The sequence below is a fragment of the Euprymna scolopes genome, chromosome 45 (genome assembly GCF_053919585.1).
Source record: "Euprymna scolopes isolate OS-2025 chromosome 45, ASM5391958v1, whole genome shotgun sequence".
Lineage (NCBI taxonomy): Eukaryota > Metazoa > Mollusca > Cephalopoda > Sepiida > Sepiolidae > Euprymna > Euprymna scolopes.
The window spans coordinates 55,415,295-55,435,150 of record NC_136526.1 but is presented as its reverse complement, the minus strand read 5'-3'; the positions used below and the strand labels follow the sequence as shown (position 1 = coordinate 55,435,150).

Genomic DNA, 19,856 nt, shown 5'->3' with positions numbered 1-19,856 from the left:
CATCTCATTCTGGCGAAAAAAAAAAGGCTAGATTGCGAAATCTGGCCTAAAATGGAGGTATTCTGCTAGGTACATTTCCAAAATGGGCACGTTGACGTCGTCGTGATAAATAATTGTTTTTCGCTGTAAAAAAAAAAACTACTTGATCAAATGAAGTGAAATTTTTTTTCGAAGAACTTCAGTCTATAACAGGTACGTACAAAAAAAAATTTTTTCAATATTTCCATTTTTTAATGTCGTCATTAAACTGTATAAGTACCAAAAATAATTAGTTCATTATATTCCGTGATCATTATTTTATAAATTTCATTAAAATTGGTTAATTTTCGGATTTTTGGTGAATTTTTAAGTAAAGGGAGGCGTCAAAATGTTTATACATTTTAAGCATCGGCATTCATTTTGCACCTATGTTTACCATTAAATGAAAAAGAAATGGTGTGATCTCTTTTAATGTCCACTCCACTCGTGTAAGAGTCACAGCCCTTTTTTTCTGCCTTTCTCGCTTAAAGTAAACCTCTACCATTTTTTATTTTATAATAAGAAAATCAAATCCTACGATTTTTTATGACTAATAATTAAATAATAATAATAATAATAATAATAATAATAATAATAATAATAATAAATAGCACGGTCTATAAATCTCAATAGTCGAATTTAGTTGTCGGGTTTTGAATTTTAACACATTCTTGAACAATGTGGCAAGTACTGGCCTTCTTCTCACTTCCTCATAAAATATTATTTTCTTACTTAAAAAAGCTACTTGAGTAATTTATGTGATTTTTGGAATATGACATCTTCGTTCTGTAACTTGTACATACATCATAAAGATTTTGCTGTATTTTTCTTTTTAAAACAAGTGCAATTCTGACAGAAAATTATATTTTGAAGAGTCATTTTTTGAGAAAACATATCTACCCAAGAGGAAAAAAATCTCTTTAAAAAATGAGTATAAAGGATTTGGACCATTACAGATTCAGACCACAAAATTTCTTTCATCCTTATGGAGCACCATAATAATTTTTCACTGTTATTATAGAAAATCATCATAGGTACTCTGCAGCCTCTATCTCACAGAAGAGATGTTGCGAGTTTGTCTCTGCTTTATCGTTATTTTCATGGCAAGTGCTCGACTGAGCTTCAATCTATGCCCCCCTCGCCAAACTTTCACAAGTAACACTCATCTAGCTGAAAACACTATCAATAATTCCCCCTACACTTTATCTGTGTCTAAACCTAAATATGGATTCCATGAAAAAAGCTTCTTTCTAAGAACTGCATGCCTGTGGAACTGTCTTCCGTTCTCCTGCTTTCCAGTGAATACAATCTGGCTGTCTTCAAGTCCAACATAAACAAGTTCTTGATGAGCTGTTCCACTTAGTTAACAAATTTACCTAATTTCTATTACTAACAATTACTATCTTGTTCAATTGACTACTGTACACTCTTATCCCTTATCCTCGAGTGGTCTCTGGGCCTTGATAAGTGGTGATGCCTATGTAAAAAAAAAGGTAATAACTAATTTTTCATCATAATAATTTTTTCACCATAATTATGGAGACTTTTAATTATTAAGGAGTAACTAATTTTTCTCCAGGTTTTTTAAGTGGAGAAAATTTCGGTTCTATTCCAGATTTAAAGGTATTAATTGTAATTCATAGGCATTACAACAAAAATCTCGCAAGTTTAAATTATTATTGAGTTATCTTCCTTGTTTTGGGGATTTTTTTTTTTCAAAATGGCAGGCAAAACAATCACTCCTACTCATATTCATAAAATTTAATTTTCTTATTGAAAAATAAAATTTCTTGATTTACGTGATTTTTGGAGTATGATATACTCATTTCGTTACAGGTATGTATATCATACAGATTTTTCTTTATTTTTTTTCTTTATTTTTTTTTAATATCGAAGAAATTCTGGAGCAGAACCAAAAATGTCAAATGGATATTTCTTAAACCCTAATCATTTGATGAAATTTTAAAACTATTCGAGCCTCGTTCCAAAAGTAATGCCTCCTATTTTTTATTCCGCCCAAATGGATCAGAGGGTATTACAACTTGCATTGCTATGATGACTGAACTTATGCATTCATGACCTGAAAGTTTCATCTCTCTATTGCAGATATTGATAGTGTAAAAAGAAAGCAACCCGTCATGGACAAGCACCAGGAGCAAAGATATGTCATTGAATTCCTGACAAAAGGGCATTGAGAATGGTGGTGATTATGTAGAAACATAAAGTCTAGAGCACAAAAGGTTGCTCGTTTTAATGGGATTACTCCTGTCTTTGTAGCTCTTCAACGTTTTGAGTTATACAAATAGGAGGCTTTACTTTTGGAATGGCTCCTGTATGACAACGTGTGCTCGAGACGCCCATCCACAGCCATCATTCATCGTTAGCAAAAGTGCATTAAGAATGGCAGTGACCATGTAGAAAAATAAATTCTGGAGCACAAAAGGGTGCTCATCTTAATGGTACCGCTTCTGTCTTTGTAACTCTTCAACTTTTTGAGTTAAAAAAATGAGACGCTTTACTTTTACTCCCATATGACACAGAGCCCTTTAGATGCTTATGCATAGCCAGGTTTTAAAAAAATAAGCAAAAACAAAGGGCTAAATGAACCTTCATTTCAGTGAAATCTCTACAAGTAATTGCAAAACTGTATATTCATTTTCAGTGTTCTTTACTGCAAGAATCAAGCCATGAATTGGATGCTCTCAGAGCTGGTGCATTTGAGCTGTGTTTTATCTTCATACTAGCGGGGGGGGGTACCTGGCATTGCCCGGGTGTGATGAGGCGTGTAGGGGTGGGGTAAATCAAAACAAAAAGGAAAATAAAGAATAAATGAACGTAATAATCTTGTTTGAACGTTGTTAGCATGAGCACAGTTCATAAACACGTCGAATTTCTTTTCAAATTTCAACACTTGTGCAGTTTACACGATTTTCACGTTTAACGTCTTTTTATATTTAATTTTATATTTTATTATACAACATACTGTTAGAAACCCAGCCAATAAATATTACCGTGACAATTGTGCAGTTTATAGACCGTGCTTTTCTTGGATAAAATATTTAAATTTAAATCTAAATTAACGTCTTTTTATTTAATTTGTTAGATGAAAGTATGCATATAATATTATTTAAGGCCTGTCCATAAACTGTAGAATTACCGTGACAATTTTTAAAAAAGATCGGAAAAACAAAAACAAAAACAAAAAAAAGCAAACGTGATGGAGAAAAAAAAACAACGAAAAAATGGCATAAATAACCTTGTTTCAATATTAAAACTTTAAAAATAAAAATATCTGGCATCTCAGATTGAACGTGCAATCTTAAGATAACGATGCTGCTACTATACCGACTAGGTTATGATCACGTGAGCGAAAATAGGTGGGTTTTTTAAAAAAACTTTTTTATATTTAAACTAATTAATTTAAGATTCAATTCAAGTTAACATTAAACATGCTTTTGAATGCAGTTAATCTCATTGTAATCAAGGAGAATGCGAGGGGATAAGTTTCTTGTGTAAAATACTATTAATAAAAGCTCAAATATTCTTTTGGAGAGCCTCGTTTTCGAATATCATTCTAATAATAATATATGATCATTATTGTAATGGTGTGAGAATGGAACTCATATTAATTTTAACATACAAAGAAAGAAATCATCCAAATGTTACATAATAAAGGGAACATTAGAAAAAAACAGGGCAAATGATACCACTCCCATTATAGTACCTATTTACCCACGGGACAGAGTTAGACACCAGGGTCGTTTATTAACGTGGAGAAAAGGTACAAAAATAAAAATTGTCTCAGTCGTGAAGGATTTCTCCACTGAAAGAGAACGAGAAATGGAAGTGCCGCATCTGAAGAACAGATACTACAGTAGTTCATCAACTTTTTTTTTTAGCTAAAAAAAATAGGAGGATTTACTTTTGAAATGACCCTTGTATGATGACGCACACTCCGGACACTCATTCACAGCCATTATTAGTTGTTAGTTAAGTTGAATTGAATTTTTTCACCCAACAGCAAATTCTAGTGTCTGCAGCATCCAGCAATGGTGTGTATCATATCAACCAGCTTAGGTAAATCATTCTGCTTGGGGCGACTGCATCGTTCCTTGAATCTATGGGATACGTTGGAGAAACTGACCTGACCACCATGTGTTCCAGACCTTAACCCCATTGAATATCTCTGGTCAATATTCAAAAGAGGAGTTCATGAGGGAAGAGAACAATTTACTTCAAAGTATGCCTTGTGGAGAACATAGTTCATATTGCTAGAGCCATAACTCCTTTTTGAGATCAAACAATTGACTTCTCTGGAGAACAAAAGGTTGTTTTAAGTTATTTAATAAATGGTGGATATGTCGATAAATAATTCATTTATTTGAGACTTAGCACCTAGGATGTGCTTTTTCTCATTATTCTTTGACAGAAAAATATAATAAAAAATAAAGTTTGCATGATAAGGTATTGTATTTTTTGCCCTGAAACAACATTTTAAAGAGACCTGCAATAAAGCGATGCACAGTGGAAATTCCTCAATAAAAGAATAAAATGTCATAATTTCATGAATATCATATGTATTTGATAATTTTTGGAAATAAGTAACCTTAAAGCACTCGTTTGATGATATAATTTTCATTTTGTTGTGACATATATTTAGTGAAATATTGATATTTTACTAATCTGCAATAAAGCGATTGACACAGTTTATACATATATGTAAATGCACACACACACACATATATATATATACACTTGTGCCCGATATTATTCATACCCCTCGGATCTTTGAGATTTCTATAAGATTATTGCTCAAACCAGAAGGTAGACAATATTAAAGGGATTTCAAACAATAAATCAAGCATAAGCATTTAATTTAAACTCAACAAATAAATAAATTATGCAAGTTTGAAACATTATACAAAGAAAAACAATAATGGCACTAGTTCAAAATTATTCATACCCCTCTTACTAATAGTCAATAGCATGCCCTTTATTCTTAATAACTGCCTGTAACCGTTTTGGATATTTATCAACAAGGTTTTTACAAGCATCAACACTGATTTTTGACCCTTCTTCAATGCAGTAGTTCTCCAAATCCCTCAAATTTCTAGGTTTCCGCTTTTTAACCTCAGTTTTCAATATGTGCCAGAGGTTTTCGATAGGGTTCAGGTCGGGACTCTGGCTAGGCCATTCCAAAACATTAATTTGATTATCCTCAAACCATTTCTTGACTATTTTGGCAGTATGTTTTGGATCATTATCCTGTTGAAGGACCCAGTTTGGTCCTAAATGGAGCTTCTCCGCATCCTGTCTAATGTTTTTCTGGAGTATCTCCAAATATTGCTCCTTCTTCATGGTTCCATCTATCTTGACCAAACTACCTGGACCACTAGCCGAAAAGGAGCCCCAAAACATTAGGCTACCACCACCATGTTTCACCGTGGGTATGGTGTTCTTTGGGTTGTAAGCTTCTCCTTTCTTCCTCCAAACGTAAGAAGCATCCATATGGCCAAACAATTCAATTTTTGTTTCGTGAGTCCACAAAATACTTGAGAAAACGGACTCTGGAGAATTCACATGGTTCCTAGTAAACTTTAGACGTGCTGCAAGGTGTTTTCCGGTGTGCAATGGAGTCCTTCTTGGTCTTCTTCCTTTCAGACCATTTTCATGCAGAGTCCTTTGCAATGTTTGCCTTGATATTTTTATGCCAGAAGACTCCAGATTTTCTAAAATGTCCTTAGTAGTGGTGGTTGGATTTGCATTAACACTTCTTACAATATTCCTGGTGGCTCTAGCAGACAGTTTCCTTTTCCTTCCTCTACCAATCAAGTTGTTTGTTGTGTGGTGGCTCTGGAATTTTTTGATGATGCTCTGTACTGTTGCTGTAGGGACCTCAAATTTCTTGGAAATTGACTTTTAACCTAAACCATCCTTATGTGAATTCGCAATTTTAGCCTTAAGATCATTACTAAGCTCTTTTTTCTTCCCCATTCTAATAATTTTTATTCTTTTATTGGTTTTCAGTTGATATCATTTTAATTTCTGAAAAATGCAAAAAACGAAATGAAATTAATCAAAGGTTGTATAAAAGCATTCAAAATAAGAATCAAACAGGAAACAAAATCAGAAACTCGATTAATACTGAAAAAATAAGGGGGTATGATTATTTTTGAACATTGCAGATTTTATAAATAGCTGTATATTTCTTTTATTACAAGTATCCCGAGATTTTAAAATGACGAAAATGATCAGAAGAGGTTTATTAAGAATATGTATCAATATGGACGTAAACAATAAATTCTAACAAAGTTACACCTAATAAACTCAATTTTCAAGGGGGGTATGAATAATATCGGGCACAACTGTATATATAATTTAAAGGAGATTAGAATAATAGTCTAAAGAGCTAAGTGTATTTTAATGTAATAGTGAAATTACTAGTTTAATTAAAATACAGGAAATGCTCGTTGTAATTTAGATATATAATAAGCTCGATAGTTAAATGTCCTAGAGCTAATTCAATATTAAGTAATGTGATTTATAATTTTAAAATTTTAAAAAAATTTTTAAATTTTAAAAATCAAATTTTAATTAAATTAAAAATCAGTTTCATAAGAAGGAACAACAACAAAGTCAATTATCTGTACGATCGTTTCGGAAATCCGTGCTTTTTATTTGTGGTATACATGAAGTCACGTAGAACAATTATACATAGTTTTTTTGGTAACCACGGTCTCCTCATCAGCAAATTTAGGAGGATTTCTATTGAATTGAAAAGACACCAAAAATAAACCTAGCATTAAAAGTAATTTCAATTCAATAGAAATCCTCCTAAATTTGCTGATGAGGAGACCGTGGTTACCAAAAAAACTATGTATAATTGTTCTACGTGACTTCATGTATACCACAAATAAAAAGCACGGATTTCCGAAACGATAGTACAGATAATTGACTTTGTTGTTGTTCCTTCTTATGAAACTGATTTTTAATTTAATTAAAATTTGATTTTTAAATTTAAAATTTTTTTTTTTTAATTTTTAAATTATAAATCACATTACTTAATATATATATATATATATATATATATATATATATAAAGAGATAAGCGTAGAACAGTCAGCATCTGAATTACTGATGTGGTCACCCATTTTAGTACTGACCAGGTTCAACATAGCTTAATTATCTTTGAACTGTTTTTTTGCCAATAAATTTGATTTTATTTTACATCGCTTGCTGCAGTTTTTGCTGAGAAATCTTGTTTATTTTATGTTGCATCATCTAACTGTCCCTTGTTTTTTCACTTGGCTATTTGTTTTTTTTGTTTTGTTTGAATTCATTTTATTTAATTCATTCTGCATATTCTGTCCTTTTACATGGCTCGTCGCAGTTTTGTATTTTTGCCGGCTCCTAACATAAACATAAAAGTCCCGACCGGGTAGTTGTGCAGTGTCCTTTTTCCTCCTTGACGAAGAAATTTATCTAAAAAATTTGGGCATTTCACCTACTATCTTGTGTGGAACATTATGTCAGTAAAAATGTATATTATAATTTCTTTTTTTTTTTTAACAAAGAAGTCCCCACTTATCAAGGCCCGGAGGCCACTCGAGGATAAGGGTTAATCAGTATACATAAATAGTGGAAATTTTATGAATTGGATTACTTAGGGGGATACTTCATCAAGAACTTGTTTATGTTAGACTTGTAGTCAGCTGGAAAGCAGGCAAATGGAAGAGAGTTCCGGAGGCATGCAGTTCTAAGAAAGAAACTTTGTTCATGAAATCTATGTTTAGGTTTAGGCACAGATAAAGAGTGTGAGAAATTATTGATAGTGGTTTATGCTAGACTAATGTTTCTCCTGAAAGTTGAAATTTCTTTAAAATTGTTATTCTTTTAATGCATTGTCAATCTTCAAGCCCAACTATTTTCACACTGTGCACAATGCTTCAAGCAAACTACACCATCCTCTTCCTTCTCCTTATATATGTATCTATTGAAAGAACGAAGACGAATTAGATTCTTTAAAAGGAGACTTATACAGATCCCAAACCCCTAATTGACATAATCTCTCCTTATTGAATAAATTATTAAATTTATATGCATTAATACATATTTTCGTTTTTTCCGTTTTCCTTCTGGATATATATGTATATGATGGACTCTCATCGAGTTCGACGCATGAAGGCCATAAATCTACCCGGGTATTAAGCTATGAGAGTTATTTCCTTTTTAAGCTATTTACTATTTAATTTTTATAGACTAAAATTGATGCATTTTATGTTTCCATCAATCCAATGTGATCCACTTATATTTTGTGTGTCTTAAATAATATGTGACTAAACCCTTCACCCGTCAATACTTTTCAACCTAGCTAGGTATTAAATTTAGTATAAATATATATATATATATATATATATATATATATATAGAATTGCAGAAACGTTGCCTTCAAACACGAATATGACCTTAAACTATATCCAGTGGTGAGGCCCCAGCTTGTGGGCTTTGGGGAGTGTGAAGCTACCCTTTAATTGCCATTGCTCCCAGGTCTACTCTGACCCGGAGTGGTAGTACCTGTTAGGGTCCCAACTATGGGTTAAATAGAATCCAACTTGAAAACAAAAAATATATTCTATTGAAAAATTTTTCTTCAAAATCTTTGGATTCAGCATTAAATAACCTGAAAAGGGTTGATATGCCATAAATCTAAAACAACTAACCCTTGAATTAAAACTAAAATCTATAGATCACGCCTCCCATGAGTGTGTTTTTACGTTTGAGAAAATATATTTTATCTAATAATATATACTTTATATAATATATACCTTTTTCCCTCTAATTCTCGTTTTCGTATCTTAGTCTCTCTTTCTCACACACATCTTTTTTTTTCTTAGTGGTTTGTCGTTCTCTTTTTTTTCATGAGAGATACACCAAAAGAATGAGAAAAACAAAAAAAAAACGATGGTACAAGAATAAGAGAAAAACAAAACCCAAAGTACGAGAATGAGGGGGGAAAAAAACTAAGCCATGAGAATAAGTTAATAAAAAAAGTGCAAAAACAAGAATTCTTGTTGTTGCACTTTTTTTATTAACTTATTCTCATGGCTTAGTTTTTTCCCCCCTCATTCTCGTACTTTGGGTTTTGTTTTTCTCTTATTCTTGTACCATCGTTTTTTTTTGGGGGGGGGGATATGGTTCTCGTTACTTTGCTGTTGTTTTTTTCTCGTTTTTCTTTGTTTTTCTCATTCTTTTGTTGTATCTCTCAGTTGGAGTTTCATAAAAATAGCCCCTTTCCCTTTCCTTTCCACTAAAATCGTTTCCTTTGCGCTGAAGTTTTTGTATAGAAAAAAGAGATTATCTTAAGATGTTGGTGTGTCATGGAAATCCTTATTTATGTGTGGTTGAATTGTGTGTCTACGAATGATTTTATGGTAATCAGGAAAAATAACAACTTTATAGTTCAATATTTATGCATTTATTAAAAAGTCAGAACTGGAATCACAAATTTAGTACAAAATCGTTAATTGTATAGAAATCGGGAAGAAATATTGGAATCATCACATCACTAAAAACTATGTAAAAAAAAAAAAAAACTTTTGAAATAGATTATTGGACAAAACTATGTTCCTTTCATGTGCTTACAAGTTAGACATCAAAATAATTTTTTTTATTATATTTATAATTTCAGATGGTAGGACATTTGGAACAAATAGGACCTGAACGGCAACAAAGACAAAATCGTTAATTGTATAGAAATCGGGAATAAATATTGGAATCATCACATCACTAAAAACTATGTAAAAAACAAACAAAAAAAAAACTTTTGAAATAGATTATAGGACAAAAGTGCATACCTCCACAATAACATTTTCGATGTGCCATACTTGTCAAAGCATATCAAAACTATGTTCCTTTCATGTGCTTACAAGTTAGACATCAAAATAATTTTTTTTGTTATCTTTATAATTTCAGATGGTAAGACATTGGGAACAAATAGGACCTGAACGGCAACAAAGACAATTCTGAAAAACCAAGAATGACTTCAAGGCGCTGTATAAGACCTTAATACACAGTTAAAGGACCTGGCAAGATTCCATGAGAAACAAAACCAGTTGAAAAATATTCGAGTGTGGTTACCCACTATTCATCAAGCCTTCTTTGTTGCTGGGTATTAGAACGTGTAGTCTAGAATTGCAGAAACATAACTCCTCTCAAATTTTATTTATTTTACTTCCAATTTACATGGCTTGTTACATTTTGCTATTTTTGACAAAATGGAAAAAAACTTGAAAATGAAATATTGCTGCCAAACATGTTTCTACAGAGGTTCTGATAATTTGCATCTTAAAATACATTTAATGGACCTTGAAGAGAACAAAGAATATACTCATGAAATTTCTGCTACTTATTTTGCAACGACAACAGTCAGAAAATCATAAAGTCACCGTACAAAAGAAGAGCCATGCATGCAAAGTATATGGTGTCTTTTTTTTAAATGTTTACAGAAAAATTAAGAAATATTAGATGTCAAATCAAGCTGGAGTTAAAAGAAGCAAGAAAAACATATTGGAGGGAGATGCGTGACATTTTCAGATAATGGCAGAACTAATTGAAAGAGGTATGAGTAGTGTTTACTCATCATTGATCAAACCATCTTTGTTGCTTCGACAAACTATACATAAATTAGATATATATGCTGAGAAATGAGTCACTCTTTTGGTACAAATGTTAACAGGAAACAAAGAAATATTAGGTAGTTGTAAAATGAAGCTGGAGGGAAAATAAACAAGAAAAACCTTATAAGAGGGAGATGCGTGACATTTTCCGATAATGACAAATCATGTGGACTTGAACGAATTAACATTTACACGATGACAAGTAATAATATTGACGAAATGGAAACAGACAACAAATATTGGTGTGGAATATGTGGCTACAAATGTTCTGATAATTCGCATTTAAAAATACAATTACTGAACTGTGAAGAAAACAAAGAATACTCGCATGAAATTTCTGGTACGTATTTAGCAAAGAAAGCAAGCCATCAGCTTGCCGCAAAAAAGAAGCGCTACGTGTGTGAGGTGTGCAGCATGTCTTTTGCATGGAATGCTCATCTCAAGCAACATATGCGCATACATACAGGCGAGAAGCCATTCAAGTGTGACATTTGTGATTCATCATTTTCAAAGATGTCTGGGTTGAAACGACATATGAGTACACACACTGGAGAAAAACCATATTCTTGTGAATTGTGTGGATCTGCTTTTTCACAATCATATCAGTTAAAAAAACATTATTCCACGCACTCTGGCGAGCGACCGTTCACCTGCGAGCTCTGTGGCTTTTCTTTTTCACAGAAGCCTCATTTAAAAGCACACATGCGAACACACAGTGGAAACAAACCGTATTCGTGTGAGATTTGTAACTCGTCTTTTAAGAGTGCATTAGGTTTGAAGTTTCACACACGCAGTCACACTGGGGAACAGCCTTATTCTTGCGAAGTTTGTGCTGCGTCTTTTCCAACATCGTCTGGGTTGAAGAATCACGTGCGAACACACACTGGGGAAAAACCTTTTTCATGTGAAGTGTGTAATTCGTCATTTGCACAATTGTCGAATTTGAAGAACCATATGATTATACACACAGGTGATAAACCTTACATGTGTCAAATCTGTGGTGCTTCTTTTTCATGGAGTCTCTGCTTAAAACGTCATATGTGTAAACACACTAATGCCTTCTAGACACTATCTTCGAGTGTCTAAGGTCTCTCTGTACAGGGGTTTGTGAAAATTTGTGCTTAAAACATGTGTGAAACCACATTTGTGCTTAAAACATGTGTGAAACCACATTTGTGCTTAAAACATGTGTAAACCATAATTGTGCTTAAAACATACATGAGACCATAATTGTGTTTAAAACATACGTGAAACAATAATTGTGCTTAAAACATGTGAAACCATAACTGTGCTTAAAACATGTGAACCCATGATTGTGCTTAAAACATATGTGAAACCATGATTGTGCTTAAAACATATGTGAAACATAATTGTGCTTAAAACATGTGAAACCATAATTGTGTTTAAAACATGTGAAACATAATTGTGCTTAAAACATGTGAAACATAATTGTGCTTAAAACATATGTGAAACATAATTGTGCTTAAAACATATGTGAAACATAATTGTGCTTAAAACATATGTGAAACCATAATTGTGCTTAAAACATATGTGAAACCATGATTGTGTTTAAAACATGTGCAACCACATTTGTGCATAAAGGATGCGTGCCACCATATTTGCACTTAAAGCATGTGTGACGATATTTGTGCTTGAAACATATAATCAATCAAATTTGTGCTCAAAACGTTATCAAAAAAATGTTTGCTTAAAACATGTGCAACCACATTTGCGCTTAACACATGGGTAATCACATGCCACACAATCCAAATAGTCCAAATTACGTAGTATTCGCAGCCCAAATAAAATCTCCTTTCTATAGCTAACCCACATTCGCTTTTTACGAGGAATGGTGCACCTTCTCCAAGTGATGTTATCTCAAGTAATAGCATGAAGCTTGATACTCCACCAGACTAGATAAATTCTTGTCCTGGAATCCAGTAAGGCCAAGAAACCAAAACAAAAGATATACTACAGCATATGAAAATGGTTAATTGGGGAGAAGAAAATTATTTCAATTTCTTTACTAACTCAGTGTTTGAGAAATTAAGAACTTCAATGGAACATTCGAATATCTATGAATCTCATATAGAGTTCAAGTGCTAGTGTCAGTCAGTGGGCCCGTTGGTTTCTGAGAACTATGACACAAGTAAAATAAAACAAAGCAGTGTTTAAAATGTCATATGTGTAAACAATCTTGTGCTTAAAACATATTTGCAACCACATTTGAACTTAAAACATGTTCAACCACATTTGTGCTTAAACGTGTGAAAACACATTTGTGCTTAAAACATATGTGAAACCATAATCGTGCTTAAAACATATGTGAAACCATAATTGTGCTTAAAACATGTGCAAGCATTTTCGTGCATAAAACATGTGCAACCATTTTCGTGCATAAAACATGTGCAACCATTTCCGTGCATAAAACATGTGAAGAAATTTGTGCTTAAAACATGTGAAACAACATTTGTGAATAAAACATATGCAAAACAATATTTTTGCTTTATAACATGCGCAAACACACTTGTGCTTAAAACATGTACAAACATATTTTTGTCTAAAACATGTGAAACTACGTTTGTGTTTAAAACATGTGCAACCATATCTATGCTTAAAACATGATTAACCATATTTGTGCTATAAAACATGTGCAACCACATTTGTGCTTAAAACATGTGAAACCATAATTTGTGTTAAAAACATGTGCAACCACATTTGTGCTTAAAACATGTGTGACGACATTTGTGCTTAAAACATATGATCAACCACATTTGTGCTTAAAACATGTGTAACGACATTAGTGTTTACACCTGGGCAACTACACTTTTGCCTAAAACATTTGTGCAACCACATTTTGCCTAAAACATATGTTTAAATCACATTTGTGCAGAAAACATGATCAACGAAATTTATGCTTAAAACATGTTCAACCACACTTGTGCAGCCACATTTTGCTTAAAACATGTTCAAATCACATTTGTGATTAAAACCTGATCAACCACATTTGTGCTTAAAACATGTGCTTAAAACATTTGTGCAACCACATATATATATATTATTTAATTGGAATTCATTATTGAGATGAGTATTATTTATTAATTTATTTTTTAAAGTTGAGGGTAATAGTCCACAATAAATAAATTAATGTCCAACCACATTTTAGCTTAAAACATATATGAAACCACATTTATGCTTAAACCATATGTGCAACCACATTTGAACTTTAATCATGTTCAACCATATTTGTGCTTAAGAATTGTACAACCACATTTGTGCTTTAAGCGCATGTGCAATTGCACTTGGGCTTAAAACTTGTGCAATAACATTTGAGCTTAAAACATATGTTCAATCACATTTGTGCTTAAAACTTATGTTCAATCACATTTGTGCTTAAAACATATGTTCAACCACATTTGTGCTTAAAACATATGTTCAACCACATTTGTGCTTAAAACATATGTTCAACCACATTTGTGCTTAAAACATATGTTCAACCACATTTGTGCTTAAAACATATGTTCAACCACATTTGTGCTTAAAACATGTTCAATCACATTTGTGCTTAAAACATATGTTCAACCACATTTTGCTTAAAACATATGTTCAATCACATTTGTGCTTAAAACATATGTTTAATCACATTTGTGCTTAAAACATATGTTCAATCACATTTGTGCTTAAAACATATGTTCAATCACATTTGTGCTTAAAACATATGTTCAATCACATTTGTGCTTAAAACATATGTTCAATCACATTTGTGCTTAAAACATATGTTCAACCACATTTGTGCTTAAAACATAGGTTCAACCACATTTGTGCTTAAAACATATGTTCAATCACATTTGTGCTTAAAACGTCATATGTAAAGAGTTGTACACTTCCTCTTTTGTTTCTGTCACTTTGAAGAATCATAATTTCACAGATACATGTCATTTCACATGCGAAAAAAAATATGTGAAAAATACATTCCTTAAACAACATTTGTACGTATATATCAGAAATTATAATTTAAATTTCAACTAACATGTGCAAAAAACATTTACAAATTGTCCAATAATTTACATAATGTTTGTTTCTGCGAGTTTAGGAATGAAAGTCTACACATAAGATACAAGCGATTCACATGTGAAAAAAATATTTCAAAATGTGCATCTCTAACACAACATTGAGGTGCATGTATCAGCTACAAGTTATAATAAAAAGGTAATGCCTTCTATTTTTAACATAAAATTTAAAACGTTGAGAGCTACAATAATGGGACTCTTTTGGCTAAGATCAAAGTGTAGTATCTGTTCTTCGGATGCGACACTTCCATTTCTCGTTCTCTTTCAGTTGAGGAGAAATCCTTCACGACTGAGACAATTTTTATTTTTGTACCTTTTCTCCACGTTAATAAACTACCCTGGTGTCTAACTCTGTCCCGTGGGGAGGCATTGTAAATAGGTACAATAATGGGACTAATGCCATTAAACGAGCGATCGTTTTTTTTGCTCCAGAATTTATTTTTGTACATAGTCACCACCATTCTCAATGCACTTTTGGTTGCCTTGGTCGTAAACGTCGAGACCATTTTTTTTTTTTGTTTTTTTTTACAAAGAGGTCGCTACTTATCAAGGCCTGGAGGCCACTCGAGAATAGGTCCTAGATATGACCTTAAATATATATGTATATGATGGACTCTCATCGAGTTCAACACATGAAGGCCATAAATCTACCCGGGTATTAAGCTGTGAGAGTTATTTCCTTTTTAAGCTATTTACCATTTAATTTTTATAGACTAAAATTGATGTATTTTATGTTTCCATCAATCCAATGTGATCCACTTATATTTTGTGTCTTAAATAATATGTGACTAAACCCTTCACCCGTCAATACTTTTCAACCTAGCTAGGTATTAAATTTAGTATATATATATATATATATATATATATATATATAATCTAGAATTGCAGAAACATTGCCTTCAAACACGAATATGACCTTAAACTATATCCAGTGGTTAGGCCCCAGCTTGTGGGCTTTGGGGAATGTGGAGCCACCCCTTAATTGCCATTGCTCCCAGGTCCACTTTGACCCCGGAGTGGTAGTACCTGTAAGGGTCCCAACTATGGGTTGAATAAAAACCGGCTTGAAAAAAAAAAACAAATATACTCTATTAAAAATTTTTCTTCAAAATTACTGGATTCGACATTAAATAACCTGAAAAGGGTTGATATGCCGTCAAACAAAAACATCCAATCAACCAACTACTCGAGGATTAGTACTAATGAGTGTACAGTGGTCAAGTGGAAATTTTGTAAATTGGGTTACTTAAAGGGATGGCTCATCAAGAATTTGTTTATGTTGAACTTGAAGGGAATCAAATTGTAGTCAATTAGAAAGCAGGAATACAGAACAGAGTTCAATAACCGTGCAGTTCTAAGAAAGAGGCTTTGTTCATGGAATCTAATTTAGGTTAAGGCACAGATAAAGAATGACGAAAATTATTGATAGTGGTTTCAGTTAGATGAGTGTTTTTCATGAAAGTCAGGACAGGGTGGACCATAGATTGGAGCCCAGACGAGTACTTGTCATGAAAATAATGATAGAGGCAGGCTCGCAATGTCTCTTTTGTGAGAAAGAGGTTGCAGGGAAGAGAAAAGGGAAGCCCCCCCCACTAGATTACAAAGTCTATTTTGAACTCTATCAAGGCACTCACATCTTGGTTGCCACTTTGAAATCCACGAACCCAGTTCCTATCTGTACTGACGTCAACTGCATCAACTTCGTAAACATTTAAATAGTATGTGTAAAAGATTCACTTGTCTGTTGCAGATGTTGGCAGTATGAGACTTTAAGAAAGCAACCCCTATCTGGGCTGTGTGTCAGAAACAGAGATTCGTCATTGAATTCCTCCATGCAAAAAAAATAAGATTCGTCATTGAATTCCTCCATGCAAAAAAAATAAGATTCGTCATTTAATTCCTCCATGCAAAAAAATAAGATTCGTCATTGAATTCCTCCATGCAAAAAAAATAAGATTCGTCATTTAATTCCTCCATGCAAAAAAATAAGATTCGTCATTGAATTCCTCCATGCAAAAAAAGTAAGATTCGTCATTGAATTCCTCCATGCAAAAAAAAAAATAAGATTCGTCATTGAATTCCTCCATGCAAAAAAAAAATAAGATTCGTCATTGAATTCCTCCATGCAAAAAAAAAAATAAGATTCGTCATTGAATTCCTCCATGCAAAAAAAATAAGATTCATCATTGAATTCCTCCATGCAAAAAAAATTGAACCGATCAAAATTTACCAGCTGCATGTTTACAAAGCTAATGCTGTTGATATCAGCAGCATCAAGAGATGGGTTTGTTGATTTCAGAGTGGCGACAAAGATGCTAGTAACAAAGCATGCATGCTCCACACTTAGGATCAAGGCATCAAAAGAAGCTGGCAAAAGTGCATTGAGAATGGTGGTGACTATGTAGAAAAATAAATTCTAGACCGCAAAACGTCCCTCATGGTATTAGTCCCCCCCCCGTTTGTAGCTCTTCAATGTTTTAGTTTTTGAGTAAAAACAAAAATGGTGGCCTTACTTTTGGACCGAACATCATACTTGTCAGAACGTTGTGTCAGAAATATCCAGTTGTGAATTTGTCGAATTTCACTTTTTAAAATAATAAATCGATCCTTTATTGAATATAAATGCTTGTCCTGTATTATTTCTACATTAGAAGTAAACTAGCAGGGAGACCCGACGTCGCCTGGGATTGACTGATGATCAACAAATGTTATACACATGTTTTTATTATCCGAGAAATTAATTGTTTTCTTGAGTTGGGGACCCACCATAGTGCACTAGGCGAAAGCTTCACATGCCTCTCCACAGCAATGTAGCCCGCAATAGATTGTAACCTACATTGCACTGTAGAGAACCTACTGTTGATTTTATGAAATTAGTTTTTATATTTGGCATTTATGAATATGAGGAATAGTAAAGCCCCAAGGATCAATCCTGTTGCAGACCCGCATTTATTTCATGTTGTTTTGAAGGATGCAGGGAAAGAGGAAATTATCAATTCAAGCAAATGCTTTGAAGTGCAAAGAACACTTATCAAACGATTCTTATTCTTTTCATGTGTAGCCGCAGGGGCAGCATATGCTGGCAGTGTTTCTTGTGAAAATTTGGCAAGGGGGGGGTCATAGATTGGAACTCAGTCGAGCACTTGCCATGAAAATAACGATAAAGCAAAAAGAAATTCGCAACATCTCTTCTGTGAGAAAGGGGTTGCAGGGAAGAGAAAACAGCATCCCTTACTAGGCTATTTTGAATTCTATCAAGGCAGGATAAGTCCTTTCTAGCAACTCTTGCCCAGACGTGGCAGCAATACTCCATCTTTGGACGTACCTGGCTTTTATATAGGTAGAGAATTGCATCAACAGTGAGATATCTACTGGACTGATAGAAGGATCCTACCATGAACACTATCAATAATTCCCCCCACACTTTATCTGTGCCTAAACCTAAACATAGATTCCATGAACAAAGCTTCTTTCTTAGAACTGCACACTTGTGGAACTGTCTTCTGTTTGCCTGCTTTCCAGCTGACTACAATATGGTTGTCTTCAAGTCTAATGTAAACAAATTCTTGATGAGCCGTTCCACTTAATAATTTTACCGAATTTCCATTACTAACGATTACTATATTGTCAAATTGAATACTGTACACTCTTTAACCCTTATCCTCGAGTGGCCTTTGTAAACAGGCGATGCCTATGTAAACAAAAAAAAAAGCTTATGATTTTGAATATGTTTTGTTTTGTAACATCACAGCTGATTGGTTGCAGCAGTCAACTTCTATTCTGGCTTGCCCAATCAGACGTCATCTCTCTGGTGAGCTGAATACGTGACGAAATGGAGAAAGGTGAAACCACAGAAACTCTTTCTCGTTCTTCCTGGATCTTGAACTGACAAAATCTCCATACAGCACAGACTAATCCCCAACTACTTTCTTGGAATCCCACACATCCGGGAGGCAACTAAGACAGAGAAACAATAAGTCCAACATAGAAACCAGACTTCAATACAGTAAATAACTGAACTCTTAGCACTGTCTCTAATCTTTCAGGAACCCTAACCCTAACCCTAACCCTAACCTGTCTCTAATCTTTCAGGAAGCAGGCTAATTATTTATGCATTTTTTTTTTTTTTTTTTTTTTTTTTTTTTTTTACAAGAGTGTCACCACTTATCAAGGCCCAGAGGCCACTCAAGGATAAGGGTTAATAGGTATACATTAGTCATTGTGATTTTAGCATAGTAAACAGTGGGAATTTTGAAACTTGGATTACTTAGGAGGACGATTCAATTAGAACTTGTTCACATTGGACTTTTTCTTTTTTTTTTTTTCATAGGTATCAACTCATTATCAAGGTCAAAGAGGCAACTCAAGGATAAGGGTTAAAGAGTGTACAGTAGAAATTGGACAATATAATAATCATTAGTAATGAAAATTTTTTAAATTTGATAACTTATATGGAACGGCTCATCAAGAACTTATTTACGTTAGACTTGAAGACAACCATATTGTAGTCAGCCGGAAAGCAGGAAAACGGAAGACAATTCCACAGGCGTGCAGTTCTAATAAAAAAGCTTTGTTCATGGAATCTACGTTTAGGTTTAGGCACAGATAAAGAGTGGGGGGAATTATTGATAGTGTTTACAGCTAGACGAGTGTTTCTTGTGAAAGTTTTGCGAGGGGGGACCATAGATTGAAGCTCAGTCGAACACTTTCCATGAAAATAACGATACATCAGAGACAAACTCGCAACATCTCTTCTGTGAGATAGAGGTTGCAAGGAAGAGAAAAGGACATCTCCTACGAGGCTACGAAGTCTATTTTGAACTCTATCATCATTCCTAATAGTTTCTTCCCCGGAACTGCTAGACTTTAGAATTCTCTTCCGGGTTTTGCTTTCCCAACTGTACTGATATACAGAAGTTCAAGTGTAATATGAACAGACGTCTTGCTGCTCAACTCCCTACATAGTATCCCTGCAACTTAAATCACTGATAGTAGCCCCTACATCAAAGTGGCACTGTGCCTTGTTTGGGGTGAAAATGTAATTGAAAAAAAAAATTCTTTGGACTAGTGCTGTATTCAACAAGATCATTCA

General features: G+C 33.5%; 1 protein-coding gene across 3 annotated transcripts in view; it reads left to right on the top strand.

Annotated features, from left to right (window-relative positions):
* LOC145269687 (uncharacterized) overlaps positions 1–12,161 on the top strand; it is a 30,095-nt gene extending 17,934 nt beyond the window's left edge. For all 3 annotated transcript variants that reach the window (XM_080125405.1, XM_080125406.1, XM_080125404.1), the window contains one exon: positions 9,991–12,161. In XM_080125405.1, coding sequence (XP_079981531.1) covers positions 10,890–11,759 — 870 coding nt within the window. In that variant the 5' untranslated portion in view covers positions 9,991–10,889 and the 3' untranslated portion in view covers positions 11,760–12,161. The remainder of the gene's footprint in view (positions 1–9,990) is intronic.
* Positions 12,162–19,856: the final 7,695 nt, after the last annotated feature.